Source organism: Phascolarctos cinereus, unplaced genomic scaffold (assembly GCF_003287225.1).
Source record: "Phascolarctos cinereus isolate Bilbo 61053 unplaced genomic scaffold, phaCin_HiC Scaffold_5;HRSCAF=322, whole genome shotgun sequence".
Taxonomy (NCBI): Eukaryota; Metazoa; Chordata; class Mammalia; order Diprotodontia; family Phascolarctidae; genus Phascolarctos; species Phascolarctos cinereus.
In genome coordinates this window covers 323,284,983-323,303,504 of record NW_027555958.1, presented here as the reverse complement: position 1 = coordinate 323,303,504, position 18,522 = coordinate 323,284,983, and the positions used below count along the sequence as shown (strand labels likewise).

Sequence of the window (18,522 nt, the reverse complement as noted above, 5' to 3'; positions counted from 1 at the left end):
AAAGTAACGGGATAAAAAAGGACAGGTCCCCATCATCTGAAAAGCTTTAAGGTGGGTTAGGGGAGAGGATGACCCATGCAGAGGATGTACACAAAACCCTCCTGCAGGTGGCCCCGCCTAATACCACTCATCAATCTCCTGGGAATCCATCAGACCTACTGCCTAGGCTGTGGAAGGCCTCAGAATGAACATGAGATGCAAGATTTTGTTCCCTGCAGCACCCCAGGTTGCAGAGGTAGGCCTGCTGGGAATCACCAGAGTCTTGCTCTGGAGGTGCCAGCATGGTACTATGGAAAGAGTTCTGGATTTGTTGTCTTAAAGTTTAGGTTCCAATCCCATTTATGGCACTCTGAAACCTAGGGAATCACTTAGTTTCCCTACCTTCAGTTTCCTTTCTCTATAAATGAAAGGTATGGACTGACTGGCTTCTAATATCCTTTCCAATTTAAAATCTATAATTCTATTTAATTTGCATAGACACAATCAATTGTGGTGCATAATTTACGTAGCCTTTGCATAGGTTTTACATTTGGATCCAATGTTATCTCTATGCATGAACTCGTTTGCATATGGGCATGGTGCTTTGCATATGCATTTTGTGATTTGCATAAGGCAGACACAAATTTGTGAGTTTTGGCCTAATTTGCATTGCACCCTTTCTGCAATGTGCATATATTCTATTATTGCATGGCATTCCATCGTTTGCAGCCCAGTGAGGTGGTGGAGGCCAGGAAGAGCTCCATGAAAATTGAGGTGGGGGAAGAGGACAGAAAGGAGGGGTAGCCAGGCCAAGTATTCCTGAGTCACTAATCCCTGGGCTCCACTGCCTAGGCCTCTTCTGCAGGACCTGCTTCAGACTCCTGAATAACACCTGCTCAGTGTGTGCAGCGCCCCTGACTCCGCAGGGAGACCTGGATCTAGAGTTGTGAGTTCTCAAGGACATAGCTAGCCACGGGGTTGGTTCTAAAAGGGAGGAAACCAGGATGTAAAAGGTAGGAGTGGTGGAGGGGAATTCATTTGTCTAGGAAGATTCAGCAATAACCTCCAAGCCCCTAAATTCTGAGGTTTCCTTCAGGGACTCCAGTGATGATGAACACCCCCGCCTGTGGCTGGCTTCAGCCAAAACACTGAGCAAGGAGAAGCAAAAGCGGCTTAAGAAAAAGCTGAAGACAGTCCTGGGGAAGGACAGGTTCAGGAAGCTATCCCTTCTCTCTAATCTAGATCGAACCTGTAGCTCAAGGTGAGAGAAGAGCAGAGGGATGCCAGGAAGAGTAATGTGGGAAGAGGGCCTGCCTCTAGCCCCGACCCCATACATTTTCTCTTCTTCCCAGCAATGGAACAGGTTCTAGCTGTAACAAGCAGCAGGAGAATGAGGATGGGGTCAGTGGTGACCAAGCTGAGGACAAGAAAGAGAATGAAGATGAACCCAAGTCGTTCCCACAGCCTACCTCCACTCAATCTCCTGTCCATATTACCATCTCCCCATTTCCCCCCCTCCCCCAGAAATAGCTACTGCCTCCTCTGGTTTCCAACCCCATCCAACCCTATCTACCTTCTCTGTCTCCCGATTCCAGATCCCCATCCCCACCCATAATTAAAGAAGGAAAGAGAGGCCAACACAACTGCGAATCTTAAATTATTATTATTTTCTTTCTGTTGCTTACACCCGAGGGGAGGGAAAGGGAATGGGGCAGGAGAGGAGGAACTGCCCCCCCCAACCCTAAGGCACTGACTGGAAAAGCCAAGGGAATGGGGAGGGGAGGCCAAGGTGTCCTCAGTCTCCCTCCCTCCAGCCCTGGGCCCCCCACCACCTGAAATGCTAAGATGGGGCCCGGGGCACCCAACCCCCCCAATATATTACATCATCACGCCTTAAATAGATACAGGGACTGGTCCCGCTACCCCCTCCCCTGACCCCCCCTAGCTTGGGGGGGGAGAGGCCTGAGCAGCTGTGCAAATGGGCATGGGGCATAGTGGGAGGGGGAAGGAAGGGAGACAGCACCGGCCCCTGAACCTGCCCCCCCAGGGAGGGGGAGGGGCCACTAGGCCAGGGAGGGGGAATAGTGCAAGGCAGAGTTGGGGTGGGGGAGGGAGGGATCCCCCCTTACCAGCCCAATCAGCAGAGCCCAGGCCACAGTGGGGGTCCAGCACCCAGCGAGGAAGAGGGCTGGAGAGAGCCCCCAGCACCCTCCTGTCACCCCAGGAAATCAAGAGAGAATTAAAATTTTCAAACTAGATTTCAACAAGACCAACAGAAGATGCTATATACAGAAGGATGGGTGGATTGGATCCTAAGGGAGTCAGGGGCGGGGGGGGGAGAGGGCGGGAAGAGACTCCCTACCCAACACAGGAGAGGCCCCCAAGGAATGGGGCAGAAGAGGGACAAGTTATTTGTGCAGCCCCTCGAGGGACCGGCAGCACATTCAAGCTATTATCCCGCTGCTGCTGCCGCCGCCGCCGCGAGGGGGCGCTCGCCCACAGGCAGCGGTGGTTGGGGGTGGCGGAATCTACTCGCCCAAAGCAGCCGCGAGGGGCGCTCACGCTCGCTCAGCAGCCGGCCGCCAGGTGGCGACCGCCAGCCCACTCTCAGTAAGTCTGGTCCTCACCCCCTCCCCCCCCCCAGCCCGAGCGGCAGCAGCAGCAGCTGCAGCGCCAGCCCGGGGGCGGCGTGAGTCAGGGGCGCGGCGGCGGCTGCACAAGCGGCAGCAGTGGCGGCGGCGGCAGCTCGCACCTGGGCGGGGAGGGGAGAGAGCCGGGGAAGGGAGGGCAGGGCTAGGATGGGACGAAGCCCGGCCCGCCCAGCCCTCTGGCCCCGGGCGGGGAGCGGCGGGAACAAGACATTCCCTGCCTGGGGACGCGGGAGGGGAGGGGAGCGGGTGGGGCTCCTCCTGCTGCCCCCGGGGGCGGGCGAGAGGATCTGGGCACCCCGCCCCCTGCTTGCTCCTCGGACCCCGTGACTCAGCGCTGGGAACTGGGCGGAGGGACGGTGGGGGAGCTGCCTTCCCTTCTGCCCCAGTTTCCCACTGGTGGCCCCCCACCCCCAGTCCTTCCTTCCCTGCAGTCTCCCACTCAGCTTCCCCGATTCCATAGTCTATTCCTTACCGCGATTCACCCCCCCCAAACCTTTGCATAATCCACTGCCAGGAAAAGGGGAACAGAAACCAGGAAGGAGGGGTCAGGAAAGGAGGGGCAGCTTCCCCCACCCCATACACACAGCCCTACCCCTAGGGTGGGTGGGGCAGGGATTTGGTCCCATACCCCTCACCCTCTAAAAACCCGCATAGCCGAAAAGGGACCCCCCCTACAAATCAGAAATATATTATTGCTTCTAGATCCCTGGGAAGATCCAGGGTTTGGGGAGGGGGGAACCCCACCTTTACAATAGAGCTGTGTGTGTATGTATATATTTATATATATACAAAATATTATATATGTATATATACATATATATATTTATCACCCCTTGGTGGGAGGGAGTCTGCCCCAATCTGGGGGAGAGCCCAAACTTTTCCCTGTATGTGGGACTAGCCCGGAGCTGCCAAGGTACAGAGGAGGAGCCGGGTCTGGTACCCTTGAAGGCAAAATTCCCCTGACCCACAGTACAGTCTGTGCTCCACAGCCCTCATATTCCTTGGCATTTGTGCCCACCCTGCGACTCCACCCTAGTCCAGCTCCTTTTCTCATTTAAGAGGATTCCATGGCACCCTCAGCCTGGGGTGTGGTTGGTGCCCCCTCCTCCTCGTCTTCTTCAGGAGGCCCTGGGGGTGGAGGAGGAGGCCCAGCCCTGGCTGGCTGCTCCCAGAAACGTGCCAGGGAGAGGCGGAAGTCATCCAGGTGCCCGTTGGAAAGGTCAAGGCCAGGGCCAGCTGGGGTGGGCGCCTGGGGTGGGGGTAGTGGGGGGGTGCATCATCTTTTCTTCGTCTACGGGTCCGGACCTCCAGGCAGTTCTGGCCCTTCAGGTGACGCTGCAGGTGGTCCTCCTTGGCGAAGGCCTTGTGGCACAGGTGGCATTCAAAGGGCCGGTCGCCTGTGTGCAGGTGCATGTGGTTCTTGAGGTCATAACTGTGGAGGAAGCGTGCTGGGCAGTGTGGGCATGAATATGGCCGCTCACCAGTGTGCTTCCTCATATGGATCTTCAGCTTGTCATTCCTGGGGAGGGGAAAGGGGTGGAGTTGGAGATGGTGGAAGAGATAGGGTAAGGACCTGCAGGTAGGAATAAGGCCTGGAAAAAGTCCTTGTGACTTTTGCATAGGCCTGACAAACCTGATTTCTGTAGGTATCTGCCTTCCCTCCTCACCCCCATTCCCACTTCTTCCACCCCTTAGGTTCTTTCATCATCCTTTTAGCTTTGTCCTCAGGCATTGGGCTTCCTTAATTTCTCTCCCATTTTGGCCTCATTTTTTACCTAACCTTAATCACTGAATGGGTGTTGCCTTGGACAGACTGAGGCCAGAAAAAGACCTTAGCTCAAAGAGGCCAAGGCCTCCCACTGCATTGGGACCATCTCCAGTCTTCCTGATCTATATCTTCCCACTGGGCCTCGATGCCTCCTTAGGAGAGAGTGTAACCTTGTACAGCCGTTCCCTCACTTAAATCCAATTCAGTTGCAAGTCATGACATCTCCTTCCTGATGTCATGGTCCTCTTTGAGAATGAAGGACAAAACTCATTTTGGCATCATTCTGTTCTTCATCTGCCTGTACTTATCTTATTTGCTGAAATCCAATGCCCACCTGTCCTATGTCCCTGATGCCCTACGGCAGTATCCTTGAACTCCTAACTTTGGCCTTTTCACCCCCTTCCTCTCCCCAACTCTCCACTTCCCACTGCATTCCTATACCATCTTCCCTTGCTCTTGGCTGGGGATTCCAGAGTGGTTCTCCCCTTCCTGGGTTCTTAGTAGGTGTGGCACTCTCCTTTACCCTCTTGCCCTCTGCCCCCTGCCCCCAAAGCTGGGTACCCTCTCACCTGGTGAACCTGACGCCACAGACCTCGCAGGCAAAAGGCTTCTCACCGGTGTGGGTCCGCATGTGTCGGGGCAGCTTGCCTGCCCCATGAATGATCTTGTGGCAAACTGGACATTCCTGGGGCATCTGGGAACGACGCTTGCGTACCAGCTTGTCCTGGCCATCTATCCCTGGGGTGAGGGCTTCATGGTTCAGAGAACTCAGATAGGCCATCAGGTCGGGGTCAATGGCATCCTCATCTGAGCCCAACTCTTCAGGGGACAAGGGGGGTGCCCCACTCTGAGCCAGCCCATAGGCTGGTGGGTACACTAGATCTTCCTCTTCTTCCTCCCCCTCATATCCTTCATAGCCCAGGTGCCCCTCAGGGGGTGACCTGGCCCCACCAGGGGGGCTATAGCTATCCCCTAGACTAATGCCACTTGCTGCCTCTTCCTCATCTGGGTAGGTAAACGGGTGGGGGGGTATGGCAGCCACATCAGACAGCAGATGGTTGGTTTGAGGCCTCTTTGTTTGCAAAAAGGCTTTTCGGGGCTTTCGGCTTCTTCGGGGAACAGGCCGTGTTGGGGGTGGGGGTGGTGGAAGAGGGGCTGGTAGTGGACTGTCATCACCATTGGGCACCCGAGTGCCCACAGTGGCAAAGGCCTCCAGGTACTGGCGGGCTCTCTCACAGTCATCTTCATCAGGACCAGGGGCCTCCAGCCCGCTCCCCTGCAGGATTTCAACACAGGCAGCAATGACACACGGGATCTCCAGCAGTCTCGCTGCCTGGAGGACAGCAGGCATGTTGGCGCTACTGGTGGTGAGGGTGGCCGTGTAGGCAAACTCCAGCAGGGCTCCTAGTGCTTCTGGGCCCACAAAGTCCAGTTCACAGACGCCGGCACCCGAGGAGGCAGCCATGCCACCACTGGCACCTGTGCCCCCGCCTCCCTCAGTGAACAGTTTCTTAAAGTAGTGGCTGCAGGCAGCCAGCACTGCCCGATGGGTTCGGTATTCTAGGCCTTGGGTTCGGATCGTGAGATCACACAGCTGGCCCAGCTGGCGCTGCTCATTCAGACAGCTGAGGAGCTCACTGCTGTGATCTGGGAAGGGAATCCCAATGAGATCATCTTCAGGGCTCCCCATCCTCACCTGCAGGGATGATGGAAAGACATGAGCCACAGTTAGGATTGGGCGCTCGGCATTTTGAGGAAAGGAGAATAGGTGTTTCTTCATGCAAACCAAGTCTTTAACCCCCAGCCTCATCAGCTGCATTCCCTCTGCCTTCAAGAAACTATCTTTTTTGAATCCCAGTGCAAAGAAGACTGGAAAAAGAGAATACCTGGAATCTAGCTCCAGCTCTGCCACTGATTTACAGTGTGACTTTGGGCAAGTCACCAAACCTTACTTTCCTCATCTGTGAGTGGGGGCATCATAATCATAGAATTGGAGCCATCATGAGATCATAGATTCAGAGCCTGAAGGGACCTGAAGTTAATAGTCCAACTCTGTCATTTTACAGATATAGAAACTGAGGTACAGAAAGGTTAGGTGACCTGTCCAAAGTCATACAGGTAGCAAGCAGAGCCCTAGATTTGAACCCAGGTCCTCTGATTCCAGAGCCCAGTATTTTACTCACTGCTATGCTTCTAGCTAAGTGATCTCTCAGCTCTTTCAAACTCAGACATTCTATAGTGGTATGATCTCTGCTCTCCCAAGTCTCAATTCCTCCATCTGTGAAAAGAGGAAAATACCTCCATGCTGCCTACCCTGCCTCTCCCACAGGTTTGTGCAGCTCAAATGACAGGATGGACACAGAAGAAAGTCCTCAAAGGGATTCACAAATCTAATGTATTTTTACCCTAATTTTTCTCTCTCAACCAGGTTCTCCCCATCTGGAGTGCCCCTCCCTATCTAGTGGACGGGAAATGTGCAGCTCCCAGGGGCCCCCTACATCCTCTCCCCCCCCTCCAACAATGGGGCCCGGGGAACAGCCACCAAGGGCGCTGGGGTGTCTCTGGTGCTTCCTGCCCTGAAGATAAGCATCTTGCCCGACCCCTCCCCCACTGACAATAGGCTAGGCTCCCCGCTCCTACCCCCTCCTCACAGATTCCATCTCCCCCTCCCCCATTCCCAGGCAGGCAGGAGGTGCCCCTGGAAGTGTCCGCAGTAGGCACCAATCTGATCCTCTTCCCCTTTTAAACCACTGCTAGGGCTAGCATAGGTGGGGTGAGGGTTAACTGAGGCACCATGATGCCTTTTCCACCCTGGAAGCATGGGGGAGGGCGGCACCCAGCAGATTGTGACAAGGAAGGCTAGGGAGTCTTTTGTCTGTGGGGTACACCATTACGGCCTTCAGCCCTCTCACTCGTCAGGTAAAGGTAGGCTAGATCTTGTATTATACAGATATTGACAGTTTCCAGGGTGCTTTCCCCACAGTAACCCTGTGATACAGGTTGCATAAGGAGTACTATCCCCATTTTGAAACTGGGCCCCAGAGAGGCAACCTGACTTGCCTAGAGTCACACAGCAAACTCCAGACTCGAACCCTTGTAGCCTGACTCCAAATTCAACACTCTTTCCATTCTGTCTGCTGCAGTGGTGAAAAGGGACCCCTGAGCTTCTCAGAGAAAAATTTCCCCACCTCATAATGTGGGGTATGGACACAGTCCAAAATTCTCCAAAAAGGGACAAAGACTCGGAGACTTGTATATGAGTACTAGTCATAGTGTGACCTTGGGCATGTCAATTCCCCTCCTCTGCAAAAGGAAGGCCTTGAAGTGGACGATGGCCAAGGTCCCTTCCAACTCCACATTTTATGTCTCTGTTACCTCTGCCACTCCCACAGCAGCTGCCCAGCCCTGGCCAACGATGGGGACTTGGTTATTTGGGGGAGGGGGAAATAAGGCGGGGCCCCAAGTTTCCTCATTAAGATACAAGAGCAGCATTGTGTCTATGTGACGGCTCTCCTGTGTACCTCCCTGATTGCAAAGCCCAGAGCATGGCTCCCCCCGCCCCCAAGCCTTGAGCAAGCAGCTGCCCACACGTGTTTCTGGGGGTAAGGCAGTCCTGGTTGTACCCTAGCATCTATAGGCACCACTTTCCCCAACTTGGAAGCTAGCCCCCGGGAGTGAAGCACTGGGGAGGCCTTCTTCTGTCTAGCTCCAGGCTTTGTGAGAGGTTCTTGGGCCTAAGTGCCACCAGGACTTTGCAGAAGCAGAAAATACACAGAAGCTGAGGTGGGCAGCAACAGTGGCCCAGTTGGGACCCTAGGCTTACACTCCTCTGGGAAGAGGAAGAAAGTGAGAGAGGGAGGAAAAGAGGGAGGGGCCACCCTGGTTGTCCATTGGCCATGAGCTGGGGCACCGGCGCGGGCATGCGGCTCTTTCCACTCCCTTTCAGTCCTTCCCTCTCTTCTGTTCCCCCCCCCACCACTAGTTCCCTCTGCTGAGCCCTCCCTCCTTCTCCCACCCCAGGGGCGATCTCCTTGGCAACCTGGTGTGGCGGGGGTGCTGATTGGCTGACCCCACTGTCAGGTCAGGGGCGCAGCTTGGTTCACCATGCAGCTCTCACAGGCTCAGGCAAGAGTGGGTGTTTAACTCCTTAATGCCACACCACTGCCCATTCTAAGGAGATATCAGTTAAAGGAGGAGGAGGGGCAAAATGAGAGGGGGCGTGGACAAGATGGGGAATAAGGCCCAGACCACCCTTCCTCCCTAGGCAGATTCCCCCAGGACCCTGGCACTTATGTCAATCTGAGTGACACCTGGAGCTAGGCTGGTGCCAACCAGGCTAAGGGGGCAGAGTCCCAGCCACTGGGAAGTATGAAGGACCATTGCAGACCTTTCTTTCTCCTGGGGCAGGGTATTGGTGCCAGTGTGCCCACTCCCCCTCGGGCAACCTGCCCACCTCTCCATCCTAGAGCACCCAGCCCCCAACGCCCCATGAGGGCGGCCCCATCCCCACCCTGCCTGGCATGCCCCCTCTTGCTAAGACCTCGTGGGCATGGACGGGTGTGGTGGTAGTTGGGGGGTGGGGAGGGCAGCTGTGCTGGGGGTGCCAGGGAACCAGGCTTGGTCTGTTTGCCTTGGGGGGGGACGAGAAGCTGGGGGCCCCGCCCCACTCTTCCCCCCTTGCCAGCCACCCCCCCACCCCCCCAGGCTCCCCTCACTGTCAGGCCTGCTCGACCGGCCGGGCAGGTGGGCAGCTCTCTTGAAACTGGGACCTGAGTCAAATCTGCCCCATCTTGGTTGGGGTGGGGGTGCAATAAAGGGGATGAAGAGAGGGACACCAGTATCACCTAGCTACCCTCCTTGGTGCCAGTGGGCACTAGTCAAGGTAAGCCTATTTCACTGGAGCCAAAAGGGCAGAGCCCATTAGCCCTGGATTTGGCTAAAGTAAAGTTTGGTGTCCTGCCCCAGGTGCCAATACCAGGGAGTACTCAGTCCAGTGATTTGAGGGTTATAATAAATAGTAGGACCAATGATGCTAGTCAGTGCCGGCTAATGGGCAGATTTAGGAAGCCCTGTGTCGGACAGTTGAGTAAAGCAAGCTGGCCACCACCACCCCATCCCTGGGATTACGGGAACCAGCTTGGAGGGGTGGAGCCAGGATTATGGGGTGAGGGAGAAGATAGATACTGGACTAAGATACAAGCATACATTCCCTCCTTTACTCTTCCCCCACCCCCCAACATTGTCAGATTCTGGTATTAGGATGAAGACTGGGCATGGGGTGTCGGTTCTGTGGGGGTGAGGAAGAGAGAGAGCCCGCTAGAGCCTAGAGCTAGCTCTATAGCTGCAGGTCCAAGAGAAGTGTTTGAGACCCCACAGATTTGGAATAAAAGCACAAAGACCCTCAGTGACAGCTAGAAAGAACAGACTGAAAACTCTGAATACCTCTAGCTCCCCTTCCCCCATGCTTCTCTTTCCCTCCAACCTCCACCCCCACCCCATCTCCAGCTTCAGGTTTTCTTCCTGTTTTTGTGGAGTTAGCTTGCACGAAGCACAGGCTTTGGCCTGTGGCTGGACCAGGGGATAGGTGGTAGGGCCAGGTGGGGGGGAGGGTAGGGGGACGACCAAAGGGCCAGACTAGTTTCCCCAAAGACCCAGAGGCCCACTGCTTCCATTAGACTTTTCTGACCCACTCTCAAACCTGAGGACTGACACCTGGATCCCAAGGTTGCTTGGTAAGATGGAGAAGTATGAGGAGAGGAGAGACAGAAAACTCATCTACTGCTCTACTACTGGGCCATGGCTTCAGGGCTTCAGAGAAGGCCCTTTTATTCCACGATGCACAAAGGACTAATGCCCTCCAACCCTAGCCCCTCCGGCTTCTGCCTGCCTCCCCCCACCCCTTCCCCCCTCCTAACCTCACCACCCCCAGAACTCACACTTCCTGGGGGCCAAGACAGGGAGGGGAGAGACCGCAAGCCACGAAGGGGGAAGGAGGTGAGAGGAGCTGGCTGCTTCCCGGTGCTATTGGGGTTAAGCCAACCTCCCCCCAAGTCTTTTATTCCAATCATCTGGGCACCCAAGAAGAAAGAGATTTTGGTGCCCCCACTTTTTCCTTTCCATGACACAAGCCCACAGACGCCTAGGTTTCCAGCAGGGGAGATATGAAGGAGATATGAGAGGGAAGAGGATGCTGGTGGGATGTGGGGTGGGGGTGGATTAAGAAGACCTCCGCTTCACCCAAACATCCTTCATGGTATACCTCTTTAACCTCCAGCTAAGTCCAAGGCTCTAAACCCCTTGGGGGGGGGGGTTTCCCTAATCCTCACTGCCCACTCTACTTCTTTCCATTCCTTGTCTCTCTCCTTCCCAACATATCTCCCTTACTCTTCCCTTGTCCCTAGGTCTTCCTGGACTTCCCCACTCCCTTCTCTTGCTTCTCTCCTGTGGAATGATCCCTGTTCTCTACTCGGACCCTTCCTAAAACCTGTCCTCATCTTTCCCATCAAATCCTTTATGGTATCTCCCCAAGACCCACTCAGTTTCTCTACTCAAGTGTAGAAGGCAATAGATGAATGGTGCATATCACAGAAACAATATCAGAGCTGGAACCCAGTTTCTTCAAGACCTGGCAGTGCAATGGGAGACAATGAATGCCATTAGCCAAAGTCCTCATGTTGGCCTCCTGGATTAAGGAAGGGATAGAGGGAGGGGAATAGAAAGGATAGAGGGGGTGGGGTGGGGAACAGTGAGAGCGGATGTGTGTGGGGGGGGTGGGGACATGCTTAGACCGTCAGATTTTCCAACCCTGGAACCACCGGACTTCCCCGGGGGGCGCCCCACTCTGCCTGTTATCCCCCCAGGAAGACCCCAGGATTCAAGGGGTCATGTTCTAGCTATACAGGGTATACCAGCCAGCTCTCTCCATGAAGGTTTAGTAAGTGTGCCCAAAGGTGCCAGGGTCTGCCCGGCTGCCCACCCCCCCTACCTCTTCAGGTTCGGGCGTCTGTGGGGCGGGTAACCGAGCCGCCTGGTAACCCCACACCCGCCATGCTGCCGGCAGAAACCTGAGCCCCCCAGCCCCAGAAGATACCCCAGCCTGGTCCCCTGAGCCCAGCTCCCTGGCCTAGTCGGCCTGCCAACCCTATCTTCCCACCCCAGCAATCTCCTAGTTCAGGGTCAATTTCTCTGCTGTCTTTCTGTTCCTCTGGTCCCTCAATCTCTCCAATCTTTCCCAGACATCCCAGTACCCTCAGTCCCTTCATTTACCACATCTCCCCAGAAATGGATTCTCTTCGTTTCCCCTAGACCGTTTTCAAGTCTTTGCCAATTGACCCCAATTCTTCCAAGACTCCCTAGGGCCTCAGTCTTCTAGTCCCAAAGGAGCGGGCCCCACTCACCTGCACGCTGAGGGGCGGTGGCTGCAACTCATCCTGGGCCCCTGGGGGGAGCAGGCAGGGGGGAGGCTGGGCTGGAGGGGGGTTGATGGGCGGGTTGGAGGCGGGATGGAGGGGGCAGGCTGTTCCCCAATCCAGCTCCCTTCTTCAAAGGAGCCGCCCACGACCTGGCCCAGCCCCTCCCCCCAGCAGCCTTAACCCTCTGGGTGCTGGCCCTCCCCCCCCCCAGGCTTGGAGGGAGGGGCCGCTGGGAGGGCCAGCACCATGGGAGAAGGACCCAAGAATCTGGCAAAACTCTGCCTTTGGCACCATCACTACCACCTCCTTCCCTCCCTGAAACTCTGGAAAGGGAAGCAGGTGAGGGGGCAAAAGGGATAAGGAGCTGGGAGTAAGCAGAGAACTATGACACTGAGGCAGAGAATATAAAAATGTATTTGGTGGACTGGGAGAGTCAGAAAGAGGTGGGACTGGAGAGGGCAGATAAGTCTTGGAAAGAAAGGAGGGGGAGACTTAGAGGAGGCACAGAAAAGGAATGAAAGAGAATAGAGGGAAGGAGTAGAAAGCCTGCAACCTTAATGTTTCTGATGCCCAGGTCTCAGACCCTTAGGAGCCTCATTAAGGAGTAGGGCCCCCCACCCCCATGGGAGCTGGCCAGACCCTCCCACCCTGGTGACAGGCTCAGGCCCTCAGGGGCCAGGCGGGGCAGCACCCCGCCCTCCCTATAGCCTCACCCCAAACCCACTCACATACCACAGCTCCTGGCCTGGGCGCCTGCCCCTGCCAACCAGGCCAAGGGGCAGCAACTCTACCAACACCCAAAGGCCAGGGAGACATGGGGTATAGTGTCTTCTTTGGGGGTAAGGGGAGGGGAACGGCAGGCACTGAAAGAGGAAGGAGCTAGGAGGGGGCATCTGCTGGGAAGGGCTTGGCCCCACTTCTTGCGCAAGACTATTGCCATCCTGGCCAGTTGGGTTGGGTGGGACCTGCCTGGGCCTGAGGAGGGGCACCCAGGACTCTGGTCCTAGCTTAAAGTAGGGGCACGAACAATGAGGCTCCCTTTCCCTGGGTTCCAGGGACCAGGTACCTTGAGGCGGGAGGTTTTGATATTGGGGGACTTTCCCCCAATCCACGCATAGCTGACTAGGCACTGGGTTGAATTGGTTTCTGTTGGGGCCTGGGAAGGGAACAGGGTGGGGAGACTCTCAGTAATGTCCCCTGAAATGCCCCCTCCCCTTCTCTCCTGCTGGCAGTTGGCACTGTGCCCCTGGCCAGCTGCCCCTCACCAGCTCCCTGCCCGGTTGGCACCTACCCACCAGGATGCTGGCAGTAATGCCCTCCCCCCCCAACCAATCCTCCTGCTCTCGGGATTTTCATGCCAACTTTGGGGTAGGGGGTGGGGGAGGGTTATATTACCCTTCATGCCAGCCTGGCACAGCCTTAGACCCCCAGGTCCCACAGACAGACAAGCCCAGAGGCTCCTAGTCCCTAGAAACCTTTCCTCTGGAGGTAGCACTTATTTCCAGGTCTCCATAAACACAATCATGGAGAACCTTCAGCCAGTGATGGGCGGTTATCTATAGCAGAACCGTGTTGGCCCCACTCCCCCAGGGTGGGGGAGGGGTGTGTGTTCCCAGGCACCAGATGCCAGGCTACAGGCACCCCCCCACCTTGGCATCTGCTTGGACACCAAAGTCCCTGCAATTCTCATTGGGTTCCCTGGAGCCCCTATGCCTGGGAGGGGGTGGGTGGGGCAGTACTCTGCCCTTTGATCCCCATAAAGAAAATGAGCAGAACCTGGGGCAGGTAAGGGGGTTCACAAGGTGCCCCCCAATTTCATTTCCCCTGGGGGCAACTGGGCAGGGTGTGGGCACCTCTGGGGTGGGGCCACAAGAGAAGGGTGGGTGGAATCTCTCTTCCCAGAGGGCATAAATGACATTGGCATCAGGTTTATGCCAATTGTGGGTGTCATGAAGTCACAAAGGAGGAGGCCAAAGGAGTGTGAGGTGGGGTGGGGACAAATAGACAGAAGATCCACCCTACCTAACTCTATCATAGTCTTTACCCTACTCCCAACATTTTCAGCTTATTTCTCCCACAACTCCAGACTGACTACAGCTCCCAGTATGCTACATGAAGCATCCTAGTGCATCATGGGAGTTGTAGTTCATATGAGCTACTCTTGCCAATATAGGTGCTCCCCGCCCCCCTTGAGGTAGCAGGCAGGGTAGTGTACAGAATTTAGGAGGAGTGGAAGATGGGAAAGGATTCCCAAGGAGCCTAGGTTTGTGAAAAGAAGGATAGAAAATGAGCCCATAAGGTGGGGACCAAGCTGCCCCCTACCCCCAGGCCCAAGCAGAGGGGAGGCTAGGAGGAAGGAAGGAGGAGAGGATGTCTGTTGAAAGGGGCATATGGGTGGGGTGGGGGTGTAGGAGGGGAAACAGGAAGGAAACTAAAGCCAAAGACATGAGGCCCCTAGAACAAAGGCCTAGGGGAGCCCCCACTCAGAAGCCTTGCAGGGACTTGGGGGTGCCCCACATTGGCACTGTCCACTTCAGCAGCCAGGTCACTTATGCATGGTGTGTGGACTGGCCTGGCTGATCTTCTCTCTGCCATCATACCCTGCTTCTGGATTTGGCCTCTGAACTTTGTTAACTGTGGGGTTCAGAAGCCTGACTCAGTTCTGAAGATGCTAGTAGGGGGAGGCAGATGGGGACGTTGGCTAGCTTGTATGGTCAATCATGGCTCCATGGCTTTGTTGAGTTAGCCCTTGGTGTCAAGAGGGAGAGAACAACTCGTCCCTCAATAAGAGAAGGATGCTGGCACACTGTGCCCCAATGCCAGAGGCCACACCAACAGAAGGATTTGAATTTGGCCTACCTCTTCTTTGCCCCCTTGACCTATTTTACAGAGACAGGGTTGGTTCATGGAATGAGGGAGGGAGTGATGAGGGTCTTTCTCCAGGACAACCAGGGGAAACATCCAATGGAGTCCACTTAGTGTCAAAGGGTCTGCCTATATAAAAAGCAGACATGTCTGAAGGGCCAAGACTGGGGTGATAGACTGGCTATAAGGTCCCTGTCAAAGTAACATGAATGTTTTGAGATCATCCCTCCTCTGACAACCCTAAGTTTCTCACCCACAGCTGAGATTCCCACTGAGACAACTCGCCTGGCATAGAGGGGGATATGGGGAGAGAGGAACCTTTCTGGCCCCTCCGATGCTCCCGAGGGTGGGTGGCAAATGTTTCCCCCATCTCATTCCAGGCCTGTCTTGGTTCCTGGTTTCATTTGTGTTGTTGAGAAGAGGTGGGGAAGGGTGGGGATGGGGGTTAAGGGGGTGGTGGTAAGGCAGTTTCAAACTGTCCGGCCAAAACGTCAAGTTTATTCACAAGTTTACTCAGCAGGAGGGGGAAGAGGCCAGGGAAGACACACCCATGCCAGGGTCTTATCCATCTGCCCATCCCCACCTTCCTTCCCTGTCTCTCTGCCCAGCCTCAGTACAAATCAGGCACAGGTCCCCTCACTCTTTCATTATTACAGTAGAGCTCATGTAGCGTTGAATCTAAGGAAAGGCACTATGCCAGGTGGGCACTGTCTTGGAAGCCTGTTAGGAGGCTGGGGCCCAGCAGAAGTAGAGGCCTTAGTCCTGAGGCCAGTAACCTGGCAAAATGCCCACCTACTTACCCACCTGGGTGGGGCCTCTGACTCTTGCTCCCTACTCCTTAGGCCTCTCAGGGGCAGAGGGCCAGGGGAACTGGGCCTTATGCCCACCAAAGGGGAGGGGGAGCACTAGGCCCTCCTCCCTCCATCTGGGCAGTTCTGTGACAGTGACCTCTGACCTCCAACTCCCAAATCACATACTGCTCCCTGTTTGCAGGTCTTTTACCATCTGGAAGCCAGGAGGTGCTGGTGGTTCATTGGCCTGGCTTGGTATTGGGGTGGGGTCTAGCCCCCTCATCTGACCTACTTCCCTTTCCTTCCCACTTGCTTTTATTCTCTTTTCAGCTCTCCCCAAATCTCCGCTGTCCCTACCTCAGAGGTGCCCCGCCCCCTATGCCTACCAGGGGGCACCCCTCCCCCACCCTTCCCCAGGGTGCCAAGTATAAGCACACAAAGGGCCCGATGGTGCATTGTTAGCCCAGCCCCCGCTGCCCGCCGCACCCTCCCAGGGCAGGCACCATGCCAAGGAGAAGCTGGGGGCCCTTGAGTACCAGGGGGCACCATGGCAAGGGGGAGGGGGCAACTCCTATCTCCTGGATACTGGGGTCCAGTTCAGCAGGGCCTAGATGTGACTTGCTTGATTTCAGTGTGGCCTTTTTCCCTGGCATTTAAATCTAGTGGGCACTGCCTTCTTCCTTTACCAGAGCCCCCATCCCTATGGCATTAACCCCTTCCTGAAACCCCTGAGCAAGAGGGGAAGGGCGGTGCCCAGGGGTGCCCAAGGGAGGGGGGCAGTGCCCAGGGGTGCCCAACGGCTGCATGGTGCCCACGGTAACCATCTAACACACAGGTGGTGCTGGGGGAGTCTGGGGTCCCCGGGGCCAGAATAGGAGGCGGTAGCAGAGATTTCTCCGAGGTTTCATCAGCTGTTCCAGGGGGAGCTTCCCCCATTCCACTCTCTCCAGTTACCACTAAGAGGAACGCTACCACCTAAGCCCAGTCACAAACAAGACCCTAACCCTATGTTTTCAATAATATACTACAGTTTGGAATACCTTGACACTCATGCCCACCTTCCCTCATTACACCTCCATGCATATTCCCCCTCTGGCAGTGCCAGGCAGGTATAGGGGTGACCAAACCAGTTGGGGGGGAAGGAGCCAGCCCCATAATCCTTCAGGCTTTACTCCCCTCCACTCCCCCCCCACAAAGTTCTTGTCCTAGTTTAACCCCTCCCTGCCCTACAGGGTCTCTCCCCCCCATTCCTCTGACTCCCCTAAGGGAGGAGGTAGGGGGAGGGGCAGCGCTGACTCATTCCCATTCCCAGCAGCAGAGCAGAGGGGTCCTAGGCATAAGGGGACAGGGCTAATTCCGGAAAGCCCTCCACCTGGCCCGGAAGCCAGGACCGCCTGCCTGCCTCCCTGTCTCCCCCTCTCCTCGGAGCACCCACTTCCGGTGTCCCAAACTAGGTCAGCAGCGCTCGTTTCCTGTGGGTCAGCTAGCCCCAGCGCCTCTGCCCCTCCCCTATTCTGGACCTAAGCTCCCCGCCCCCCAGGGCGCCCCGAGGTCTCACCACGTCTCAGCCGCCCTTTGATACGTAGGGGGGGGTTGGGGGAGCAGGGACCCCGCCCTCTCTCCAAACACCAGCCGGGCAGGGGCGCCGGAGCTGGCACGTGTCCGGGCACAACCCGCTGCCCACGCCGCCCCCCCTGACTCCAGAGTCCCCCCCTCGCTCCGGCCGGGACACGTCGCTCTCTGACTCGGGGTGGGGTAGGGGGTGGGAGGAGAAAAAGAGCCGGAGACTCCAGGAAACACCCCCCCCAAACCCCTCTTCAAAATCTACCCTTGCATGAGGACGATCCTACTTAGCAGACACTGTGGCGACCCCCTCCATACGCGCGAGCGCACACCCATGGGTGGGGGCAGGTGTTCCAGCGCCAGGGAATTGGGGGGGGAGGTGAGTGGGAAAAGTCCCTTCAATCAGCCCACCCTCTGTCGCGGGTTCTGGGGGTCCGGAGCGGACGCAGTAGTGAGGTGGCGGATGGCTGAGCAGCCAAGAGGGAGACGTTATCAAGAAGAGCGGAGTGAGAGTGAAGAGGAGAAGGGACGTGATACCGGGGAGGCGGGAGGTTGGAGCCACAGCGAGTAGAGAAAGGGAAAGAAGCGAGAAATAGTGCTGTCCTAGAAGACCTAGAAACCGAATAGTCCAGCCGGTAACTTTCCCCCCAGCCCCGGCTCCTCCTGTGCACCCCCCTCCGTCCCAGGACTTCTGGCGGGGGTCCAGCTCACCGCGCCGGAGCAGAAGTGTGTGGGGGGGGTGCGATGTCCTAGTTCGAGTCAACGTTTCCATTCCCTCAACCCTGTCCCTGTGGAGGGTCCCCCAATATCCCCAAGAAGAAACCTGGGGAGCGCTCAGCGCTGAATTACTCCAACTCATCTCAGAAAAAAAGCCACCTGGGCCCCTAAGAAGTGCTGAGAAAGTTACCGGGAACCCTCTGCTAAGAGCTGGTGGGGGAGTCGCGATTCCTTCGCTCGCACCCTTTCTCCCAGCCCAAACCAGTTCCAAAGACGAAAGGCTCTGGAGAGAACCCGGAGGGGTGGGAATCCCTATTTCTGTTGTATGGCCGTGTGGGGGTCCCCTCTCTACAGGGCGACCGAAGGACACTGCAGTAGTTTCGAACTGAGAAGGGGAACCCCGAGCCTTGGAAGGAAAGGAGAAGGGGTACTCACCTCTCTGCCGTCGGGTCTGTCCGCAGAGGTTTGTGAGATGCGGGGTGTAGGGAACTGGTTGTCCCCCTCCAGGCCCTGTGGGCTCCGGGGGACGTAGGGGGCCGGAGCCTCGGGGCTCTGCTCCAATATTGGTCAGAAGGCCGCGGGCAGTCCGCTGGCTGCTTGCTCCTGGGGGGCTCCTCCTCCGCCTCCCTCTGCCTCCTCCTGCCTCCCGCCCCCCCTTGGCTGCTGGGAGCCGCTCATCCACCTGGCTCCCACCCACCCCACCCCCCCGCCCCCACCCCCCCGGGCCCGCCTCACCTGTCCTGCTGTCTCACCTGTCCTCCAGCCTCCTTTCCCCC

At 56.5% G+C, this 18,522-nt stretch overlaps 2 protein-coding genes across 2 annotated transcripts in view; one reads left to right on the top strand and one right to left on the bottom strand.

The window, feature by feature from the left end:
* DCST2 (DC-STAMP domain containing 2) overlaps positions 1-1,635 on the top strand; it is a gene marked incomplete at its 5' end in the record, with an annotated part of 12,546 nt that extends 10,911 nt beyond the window's left edge. The window contains 4 exons of the mRNA XM_020991621.2: positions 108-235; positions 832-925; positions 1,076-1,240; positions 1,332-1,635. Of these exons, the coding sequence (XP_020847280.2) occupies positions 108-235; positions 832-925; positions 1,076-1,240; positions 1,332-1,509 (565 nt within the window). The remainder of the gene's footprint in view (positions 1-107; positions 236-831; positions 926-1,075; positions 1,241-1,331) is intronic.
* Positions 1,624-18,522, bottom strand: ZBTB7B (zinc finger and BTB domain containing 7B). The gene is given in 4 exon segments (XM_020991624.2): positions 1,624-3,881; positions 3,884-4,149; positions 4,968-6,094; positions 18,499-18,522. Coding segments are annotated over 3 exon segments (1,584 nt in total). The 5' UTR covers positions 6,089-6,094; positions 18,499-18,522; the 3' UTR covers positions 1,624-3,684.